Source organism: Lactuca sativa, chromosome 2 (assembly GCF_002870075.4).
Source record: "Lactuca sativa cultivar Salinas chromosome 2, Lsat_Salinas_v11, whole genome shotgun sequence".
In the NCBI taxonomy this organism is placed as follows: domain Eukaryota; kingdom Viridiplantae; phylum Streptophyta; class Magnoliopsida; order Asterales; family Asteraceae; genus Lactuca; species Lactuca sativa.
In genome coordinates, this window is record NC_056624.2 from 95,796,507 (window position 1) to 95,807,020 (window position 10,514).

Consider the following 10,514-nt stretch of genomic DNA (forward strand, 5'->3'; position numbering starts at 1 on the left):
TATTTTATGGTAAAGGTATAAGGCCATTTGGGGGACAAAACAATTATTTTGGGCATGTTTAAGGGTGTTTACGGCCTTGACCCTTGTCTGGGCCGTAAACTCCCTTTAATAATTCATTTTGGAGTGTTTCAAGGGTCTAAACTCAAGAGGATAAGTCCCTAAATTATGTATGAAGCCCTAGGATGAGTTTGGAGTGCATTTGGGACCATGACTTGTGGAGTTTACGGCCTAAGCATGTGCTTGGGCCGTAAACTCTTCTTTGAGTCCATAATCCATGCATTTTAGTGTTTAAACACCCCTAGGCTATATCCCCTAATTATTTCCAAGCTTATGGTCAAGTTTAAAGGCATGATTGGCACCATTTTAGGGGTTTACGGCCCTAGAATGTTCCTGGGCCGTAAACTCCTTATACCATGCCTTCTTGGATGATTTTTGGGCTATAAACATAAATCCATACGTTTAGAATAAGCTAGGGTAAGCGGACTTACAATTTGGAAGCGTTTGGTTGCGGATTCGGGGCGAAAACGGGTCTAGAGAGAGGGTATAGAAAGAGGGTGTAAAAAGTCTCCAATGGACTCCACTCACCCTTATATAGGTTTTTGAGTCGGGGCTCAGTGAAATTCTACCCAATACTGCCGTTAAACGGGGCTTTTGGTCGCACCCGATCTAGTGGTCGTAATAATAAAACTTGACATTTTCCAATTTAATGGAAATGTGTGTCATGTGTTTTTATTCCCTTTTATCACGACTTAACGGCATATTAACTATAAACAAATGGAATGTTTATTAAATTAACGCCCTCTAACTAACGGAACTTTTATACAGTGGAATATTCCGTTAACGGTAACGAGGAAAACGTAACGGGAACACTTGGGTTGTCACATTTAGCTTTATTTTTTTCTAGATTTTTAGCATCATGTGTTTTTGTTGTTTACAACTTTATAGTATTACATGCTTTTTTTGTCCCGTCCTCAAGTTTTTCTATCCGACTCATAATAACAAGTTGTGTGCCAATTCTGTTTTTTGACATTTTCAATGAGTCACGGGCACTATCTAAGTCGAGCAAACATAACTATTTTTATATTTATTGGTTAGAGTTTCTTTATATTTAATATTGTGGGAGGTTGATGTGGTTCATTTTGAAGGAACATAAATAAGTTTCTATTTTTTTTAAATAAACAATTATATTTCGCAATATAACCATAAAATAACAATGTATTTTGAAAGTACATTGTCATATGTGACAAGAAATTTGATTCAACTAATAAAACAAAAAAATATTGTCTACAAAGAAGACTTTCAATGACTATATTTTTACCGATTTCAGTGTATTTTCTAAACATTTCAATAATACCAATAACTCTGATTTTTTTATAATTATTTTGCAGTATCTATATATATATTTGTATTTTATTTATGCATTCTCTCGTGTTTTAACACGGGTCATAATCTAGTTGCTATTATCAAAAGAAAAAGAATAAAGTATATTGCTAAACCTTATGGTCAAAAGAAATAAAGTATGAAGTTATTATAAAATATATTTTGCTAAACCTTATATATTTGCTATAATTTGTGTAAGGAAATGCAAGTATATTGCTGCTATAAGTAAAAAAAATAAAGTACATTAGACTATGTTGCTATTTCCTGCAATTTACTCGAGCAAGAAATCATAAACACTACACCAAAATCAAGAAGCCGCAAAACTAAACACAACATTACAACCAGCAAAGGCCAAGACTGAATGCCTCAGGATTAGAAAAAAAAGGCTTTGCAGAAGGACAAGACTAATTTTACAACTTAAAAAGTGAATCGATACGTAGAAGAAAAAAAATCAATGAAAGATGTAAGCCAACCTTATACATACGTGTATAATGATACTCAGAGATCCCATGCGGAGGGCCCGCCTAACCCAACTTCAGGCTCCGGGGTCAACAACTGCACCGCCAAAGAACCGCTAGCTTTGCTCTTCTTAACTTTCTTTTTTTTCTTTCCCACCGCCACATCATCATCATCATCATCCTCTCTCTTTTCATTTCTAATTTCTTTCTTCTCAGTAGCATCAATGTACACCATCTCATCAGCATCATCATGACGTACTTTCGCTGCATCCCCGGTGTCAATGACGGATTTGTCCTTGGAGTCCCTTGATTTGCGCTTTGATTTGGGATCCGTTGAAAGGGTATTTTCGTCCTTGTCTTTGTTTGTGGGCTTATCTGGCTGCTTGTGTTTTTTCATCTTTTGTCCCGTTTTCGCATCAACTACTGAATGATTATCCTCCGTTGCGTTCTTAATGACTTTATCGATTGGTCTGCCGTTGAATATGTGTAAGCTTGGGACCAGATTCTTTATCTGTATTAATTACTAGATAATTTATTTCTCTTCCCTTCTTGGAAAAACAATAAGAAAACTAGAAATATCATTCTTCACATTTTATTTAAACTTCATGTCTTAGTTTTTTTTACATTACATATGAAATGGAAGGAAAAAAAATTTATACTAATCTCTAAAGAGGTAGTAAGTGCAGTGGCATTACAATGAAGAAAGTATGTTACCTTTTTGGTTAACACATCCTTCTCTGCAACCGGATTCCCAACTAGGTTCAGGTTTTTCAGGTTTGTGAATGAAGAAAGTATCTGTGATTCCAAAATGAAGCTCTTACCCATTAACTTCACAAGTAAATTAGAAAACCAAAAAAAAAAAAAAAAAAAAGAGCTTCAATAATTTGTAACCTTAAGATCTGACCACCTCGTGATCAGGTTGTTTCCCAAATCCAAATTTTGGATTTTTGTATTCCGACCCAACTCACTAGGGAGAGCCTGACACAAACAAAATCAGTATAACTATATCACCAATCTATAACTGAAACAGAATGCATAAACTGTTGTATGGATTAATCATTATTTGTTAAAAAAAACAAACTAATAGGAGTTAAGTCGTTCTTCCTGCATTAAGTAAAAAAGAAACAGTTTTGTACATAACTAACTTACCAGATTACATCTAGTTAAAATAAAGAGTAAATTACTGAAATGGTCCCTATGGTTTGGTCAAAATTGCATGTTTGGTCCCTAACTTTATGTATGTAAGGGACGAAAAACACAACAAAATCAAACCACAGGGACGATCCGAGTGCAAAAAAAAAGTTAGAGACCAAATGTGTAATTTTGACCAAACCATAGGGACCATTCAGTAATTTACTCTAAAATAAAAAAGGAAAGAAACAGTAGAACCTATAAGTAATAATGTTTATTAATTGGGATGTAGGAAATGCAAGATGACATACTCTGATCTCATTGTGTGCAAGCCTGAGCTCTCTCAACTCCATACAATACTTGATTGAAGAATCTATCTCTTGGATTTTGCAGTTTGAAAGAGACAGCTACAGTCAAAGTCAACACATAAATCAACACTAGTGAGAATTTTAAAAAAAAAAAAAAAAAAAAAAAAAGTTAAATCCAGGGAGATCCTAGGAACCCAAAATATTTAAATTGAAGTTATTTCTTAAGGACCAGTTTGTTACACAGGACAAAGCAGAACAATTTCGCCAACATTTGAGTAGGGCTGATGTCAATGGGGACAAAATTTGCATCTTTTTTTTTTGGTCACAATCCCACCATGAAAGGTGGAACAAAATGGGACAGGAATTCATTCTCAATCTCATGCAAAAAGGACAGAAATGCCCTCCTCATCCAGAAAGGCTACTTACTTTTGTGATTGAATTAGCCTTGCCTAGACTTTCACCAATTTTAGAAATTGGATTCCTTGAAAGGACTGCAGGCAGGGCACACAAGCAGAAATCAGGTGGATTTAAAATGGGATTGATTATATCGACAATAATTAAATCAGAAAATCATTAGCTAAAATTTTAATGCTACAATCTTTATCATCATACCTATGGTATTTAATTCGTTCATCTGATCAAGCCTGCAAATTGAAACAATCTCATTGTCTGCCAAGAAAAAACAAGTGTGTATTGTATTAGTCTCCTAGAGATAGATAGATAGAAACAACATGAAATAAAAAATTTAAAAAAAAAAAAAAAAGTAAGTAATCAAAGAAGAATTTGGTGTTGTATTACCATTCAAGATTAGTGCACGTAGCCTCACAAGACTGCTGACCTCCTCCATTGATTGAAGCATGTTGCTTCCAGCATTAAGTACCTGCTTCAATAAATAGTTTATAAATGTAGGCATCTGCTTCTGCTAGATTACAATTCTGTATGTTATTGTTCACCATTTTAAGGTTATTTTGGTCTTTAAATAAGAAACCAAGAATGGAAATGAACTCCTTCCACCCTCTCAAGGAATGGTGAAATCCACCAAGCATGGTATTTGAAAAAATATGATAAAATTTTATTCGGCGACCAAACATGTCATGGAATGGAATCTCGAATTCCATTTCCATTGAATTCAACCAAGCTTGTAAGAAGATGAAGAGGATTTGTGGATATATAAAGGGATGACTTATATGAGTTGTGCAAGAACAAAGGCGTTGTGTGAATACAGAACAGTAGAATGGAAAGAAAATCATAATCTTATTGACAGAAAATTGAAACAAATGCAATGCAACTCACCGTAAGACGAACACACCCTTCAATCCCTTTTAAGCTTCGAAGCTTGTTCTGCTTAACTGATAACCACTTCAGGTTCACACATGGCTTCAGACCCTAGTTTATCAATTACATGAAACCCACATTACTTGACGTTGACCATTCTTATAAAAGAAAATCAAAAAGAAACAAATGTGCATTCTGGGATCGAACTGGTATCTTTCACGTTCGTGATTGATTGCGAAGATCATTATAATGTTATCAGGCGCCAGAATTTGTAGGACTCCTTGTACGTTTTAATGTAGTTGAATTTAACTTTCATTAGAAAATATATAAAAAAAAAAAAAAATCAAAATCAATTTTAGGATTTCAAAAATCAAAGGCGTTGGCATCTAGGTCCAAATGGATGAGTATAGCTTACCTCAAGAGACGACAGATTGTTAAAGGTGAGGTCCAGTTTCTCCAATTTCCTGAATTCAGCCAAGCACGAAACCTAAGAAGAAATTTCAGTAATGGAAAACGTAAACATAAGCAGAGCAATGGATGGAAAATCAGCCAAATGCGGTATTGATTGAAGTGTGTACATCCGATAGAGCTCTGTGGGTGAAGGTAAAAGATGTAACGGCGTTAGGATCAGAGGTGTGATTCTCCTGCAAAACCTGTTTGGAGGTTAAGGCTTTCATTACGTCGGTGTGTTTTGTTTTCTGGTAAACCCTATTTCAGCTGGTATGGTTGTGTAAACGATAAACCCCTCGTAGCCGCCGAGCCCAGAAACAGAAGAACGTTGCTATTTAAAGGAAGACCATTGTAGAAAAAAGCTCTTCAACTTTGAAATTGTTTATCTTTACATTTATTTTTCTAAACACATAACTACCGCAAAAGGACACAAAAGGTATTGGTTTTTTTTCTTTCTTTTCACAAGGTCTAAATTTTTTGCTAACTTAGACTAAGGGGTGATTGGATAAATTGTTTTTAGCTTATTAGCTTATTGCGATGGGAATAAACACTTTTTAAAATATGTTTGGATTAGCTTATTGCGGTGGGAATAAGCAATAAGCATCTTAAGTGTTTGACAATTAAAACAGCTTATATGAGTAAAATGACAAATAAGCAATAAGTAATAAGCATTCATGTAGCACCTGGTTCCTGGTATGTAAAATTTATCCAAGTGTTTTGCATTTTCAGCCTTGGACTCGGCGAGTTGTAGGCCCGACTCGCCGAGTAGAGACGGGATTTGGAACACGTTTAAGTTGGCGACTCGGCGAGTCCCCGCTGTCTGATGAAACCCTAAATTTCAAGGATTTGCACCCTATTTAAACCAACCTTATGCGCCCCAACCTCGCCCCCTTCACCCTCAAAGCTCCCTATATCGTCCAACCTTTGTTCCTTGTGAGATTGAAGTGTTTTGGTGTGTTTCTTGAAGATTTTGAGAGAAGAGAAGAGTAGATCAAGAAGAGAAGAAGGAGGCCAGACATCTTGGTGTTATTTCAAGTGATTCCCTTGAGGTATAACTCAGTTTCCCTCTATTTTCATGCTTGTAGTCCCTTATAGCTCCATTAAAGTCCTCTTTGAGCCATTTCCAAGCTTGGGTATGATTTAGGATCTATAATAAGTCGATTAACCTTTAGATCTAGGCATGATTGAGTTCCAGGAGCTCGGATCTACTGCCTTTATGGAGCCATATTGCATGAAAGCCCTAGATCTACTCTTTTAGTGCATTTTGAGCCCTAAAACCTTCATTGGTGTTTATTACACGTAAAGTTGGAAACTTTACGTGTTAATCGAGCCCTAGAAACCCAGATCTATGTATGGCATGAGCTGGATTCGAGCAAAATCGAGTATATAGTATTTGCATGTGAAAGACTCGGCGAGTCGTTCATCGGACTCAGCGAGTCGAGTCGCCGGTCCCCGAGTCTTCCCCCTTTTCGTGTTACAGAGTGGAGTAGTGAGTCATGGGGTGTGACTCAGTGAGTCGGAAGCCAGACTCACCCATGAAGGAACTCGGCGAGTTCAAGGCAATCTTCTTGCCTCAAGAACAGACTCGGCGAGTTGTTCATACAACTCGGCGAGTCTCAGCATAGAATGTTCTTCGGATGAAGATGAACTCGACGAGTTGTTCATACAACTCGGCGAGTAGGATGAAGGACTATTGGACTTTGGTTGGAAGGAAAACTCGTCGAGTCAATGCCTAACTCGACGAGTAGAGACGGGATTATGGTCAATCGAATGGATAGGGACTCGGCGAGTTGGCAAGCCGACTCGGCGAGTCGAGTCAACTGAAAGTTGACTTTGACTTTGACTCTTGGTTTGGTTAGGGGTAAATGGTCATTTTACTCTGAGGTCGGTTAGCAGTATTTGACTGAGTATTTTGTGGGAATTATATCCAGAGGATTTCCAGGGTAGCCACAGCAGAGGATAGTCAGTTCCCATGCAGATCACCAGCTACTTTGAGGTGAGTTACCTTCCAGTAGCGGTGGGTCTACGGCCACAATGCTGGCTCACCAATAGGATTCGTATGATAGATGATTATCTCTGTGATATTCATCTAGGGTTGCTACTACCTTTGTTATGTTTATGTGCTAGTATGATATGATGATATGATGATATGTGTTATGTGGTAGCAGTAGGGGTGAAATAGTCCCCAGTATTCGGTCGTAAGGACCGAAAGGGAGGCCAGCACCCAGATATTGTAACATCCCGAAATATCAAGAGTAGAGTTAAAGGGCTAAAAGAGTAAGTTGTGAAAGAGTGACTCGGCGAGTCCATGGATGGACTCGGCGAGTAGAGTCGCGACTGGGTCGCGTGCTAAGTAGCCGACTCGGCGAGTCAGTGAGGAGGACTCGGCGACTAGGCGCTGATTGGAGAAAACCCTAATTCTCGGGGTTGAGCCCTATATAAAGAACATTATGTCTTCCTCCCAGCCTCCTTATCACCCCTTGAGCCCCAGAAAACCCTAAATCGCGGTGAAGCACCATTGTTGAGTGGATTGGAGCTTGGAGAAGTAATTGTTGAAGGAATTTTGGGAGATTGAAGGCTTGGAGCAAGGGGCTTTGCTTGGATTCGAATTACATTGCAGTTGGGGCATCTCTTGGAGGTAATATCTCGTTCTTGGGCTGTTGTTATGTTGTTTCTTCATTTTGGGGTTTGTGGGAACTTGTCTATGGATGTAATGGGAAGTCTAGAGGTTAGATCTGAGGTTGCTACCTCAAATCTGGAAGGGAGAAGAATCAGAGAGCATGAAAGTCCTTGTATTGGAGTGTTCAGTGAAGCTTTCATGTCCCAAACCCTAGCCTAATGTGCAAATGGCCTAGATCTCTTTGGATTCACGTAAAGTTTGCCACTTTACGTGATGGATGAGTGGTAGGAGGCTAGATCTATGTTTTGGAGCAATTGCATGGCCTGGAATGCTTCTAAATGGATCTAGACCGGTGGTACTCGGCGAGTCACATGGGTGTACTCGACGAGTTGCTTGAAGATGAGCTGGGACTCGGCGAGTTGGAAGAACAACTCGGCGAGTTGGATGAAGATGGTCTGGAACTCGGCGAGTTGTATGAACAACTCGGCGAGTAGGTTGAAGATAGCATTAGACTTGGCGAGTCTGCTGTTGGACTCGGCGAGTCTTGTCGAAGGGTTCCGATATTCCCTGGTTGAGTCGAGAATTGGTGAGTCAAGGGATGACTCGGTGAGTTGTGTGTGAGTGGTCTCAGAGTTGTTGGACTCGGCGAGTCTCGGGGTGACTCGGCGAGTTAGGTCGCGGATTGAGTGAAGTTCTGATTATGGGAACTCAGCGAGTCATAGGGTTGACTCGACGAGTAGGGTCAGTCATGGGTTGACTTTGACTGAGGACTTGATTTTGACCAAGGGTTGACCGTTGACTTTTAGGGTTTGGTCAGCGATGTGGCCTTTGGGCCAAGAGAGGGGTAAAATAGTCTTTTACCCTTAAGAGGGTGCCATGAGAGGATTGATTCTAGTCTCGAGAGTTATATTCATGAGAGTATTTGCCTTACGTATTAGGCGGTGGCGAGTTCGAGATTTAAGAGTGGGGATATCTGCTTTCTGCTTGCCAGGTGAGTCTTCTCACTATACTTTACCTTGAGTAGGTAACCAGAGTTATGTGACAGAGTATTTGTATGCTATGTATGTTATGTGTTGTACTGCATTATTTCTATGTGATTTATGATGTGCATGTTTGCAGAGTTGGAACCGAAGGGTTCCTAGAGTTAGAACCGGAAGGTTCATAGAGTTAGAACCTGAGGGTTCACAGAGTTTGGGTGCACGGACCCATAGAGTTATAGCCTCGAGTGGCTTATATGTGTTATGTGTGTGGTATTTTGGGGAACTCACTAAGCTTCGTGCTTACAGTGTTTTGTGTTATATTGTTTTCAGGTTTTTCCAGTATCACGGGACGGCACCGGCTTGATTGTACACACCAGAGAAAGAGTCATATTTTGGAGGATCCTGGTTTTCTATGCAAGTGAAAATGGAGCTTTGTTTTGTAATTCGATTATGAATGAGATTTTAAACAAGTGTTCTAAGAATAAAATGATTATTTAAAATGAAAATTTTGTCTTGAAATTTACGGTGTTACAGATATGCTAGTCATTATCCGGTCGTAAGGACCGAAGGGGAGACCAACACCCAGATATGCTAGTCAGTATCCGGTCGTGAGGACCGAAGGGGAGGCCAGCACCCAGATATGCTAGGCAGTATTGATGGGTTTTGGACATAAGAACATCCTATGTGCTCATACAAACCCTAATGCTTGGATCTAGGTTTCTCTATTGTACATGCAAGTTATCCATGACTATAAACCCTAGATCTAGCATATGACAATCAATATAACATATAATTAGGGTTTAGATCATACCTTGATTGTTATGTAGCAATAACAATCTCAATTCCTCCTTGTATTGACTTTAGAAAGCTTAGAGTCACAAATGTCACTCCTCTAATGGTTCATAAACACCAAGAGCAAGAGGATGAAGAGGAGAGAGGATGGAGGCTGCCCAAAAACGTGTGAAACCCTAGAAGGATGCTTAGCCACGTTTTTGGGTCATAAGGGATATATATAGGAGGCTATTAGGGTTATCTAACAAGGAAACCCTAAATTGGATGCTTAAGCCCTAAGCAACCCATAGATTCCTTTCCTTAAGGCCTTGGACGATTTCCCCATGGGTTTCCCCATAGAATTCGTCCACTCCTTAATATAAGGCAATCCATGGCCCAAATTGCAATTATCTTATAATTACAATTTCAGTCCCTTAAGTTTAATTAATCTCTTTTAGTCACAAAGTAATTACTAATTAATTCTTGACTAATATTAATTAAACAATATGATTTCTCCTTTAATATATTATTCCCATAATATATTAATAAATCATATTTAATCCTTTCTCTCCATAATTCATTCTATCAAGTTGCTTGGGTGAAGGCAACCCAAAAGGACCATGCACCATCGGGTCAAGTACATACCAAAATAGTTATGGACTTAGACACTAATCCAACAGTCTCCCACTTGGATAATTCTAATAACTATTATGCGTATGACTTCAGATCCTGAGCTGCAATCGTAGCTTTCCAAAGCCGCTGTCAACTCTGATCCTATCAGATACGCGTGTCCTTTAGATAAGGGATCATATATTCCTCTATTCTGGATATCATATGAGACATGATTTCAAATAATTCTCTTTGTACTATATCTCAACTTCCGATTTATGACGACTGACTAATTGAACAAATCAAATTAGCCCTAGCCCGGTCGAGCATTTACGTTTATCATCACTAAATCATCGAGGGGCCCAAAGATATCGCTTTTATCCTACTTTGGATGAAAGGAACGGATAAACTTTGATACAATGCTTGCTTGCACTTACTCACCAAATCACACACAACAATATGTTTTATAACACCAAGTTACTAGTGCGTTTACATACTATCAATGTGCAACCGATTTGCAAGATACAACTCA

General features: G+C 38.7%; 1 protein-coding gene across 1 annotated transcript; it reads right to left on the minus strand.

Annotated features, from left to right (window-relative positions):
* Nucleotides 1-1,569: 1,569 nt before the first annotated feature.
* Nucleotides 1,570-5,363, minus strand: LOC111895099 (uncharacterized). Its single transcript, XM_023891209.3, has 10 exons — nucleotides 5,131-5,363; nucleotides 4,968-5,039; nucleotides 4,571-4,663; nucleotides 4,076-4,157; nucleotides 3,890-3,946; nucleotides 3,704-3,768; nucleotides 3,281-3,376; nucleotides 2,730-2,816; nucleotides 2,553-2,633; nucleotides 1,570-2,349 (listed from the first exon to the last, which is right to left on the minus strand). Exons 1-10 carry the CDS (start codon nucleotides 5,227-5,229, stop codon nucleotides 1,879-1,881), a joined length of 1,203 nt encoding a protein of 400 aa, XP_023746977.1. The 5' UTR covers nucleotides 5,230-5,363; the 3' UTR covers nucleotides 1,570-1,878.
* Nucleotides 5,364-10,514: the final 5,151 nt, after the last annotated feature.

Coding starts and splice junctions, on each gene's coding strand:
- LOC111895099 (XM_023891209.3), bottom strand. CDS start 5,229: ATGAAAGCCTTAACCTCCAAACAGGTTTTGCAGGAGAATCACACCTCT. Junction 3,947..4,075: donor ACGTGCACTAATCTTGAATG/GTAATACAACAC, acceptor TTTTCTTGGCAG/ACAATGAGATTGTTTCAATT. Junction 3,377..3,703: donor AGGCTAATTCAATCACAAAA/GTAAGTAGCCTT, acceptor CTTTGACTGTAG/CTGTCTCTTTCAAACTGCAA.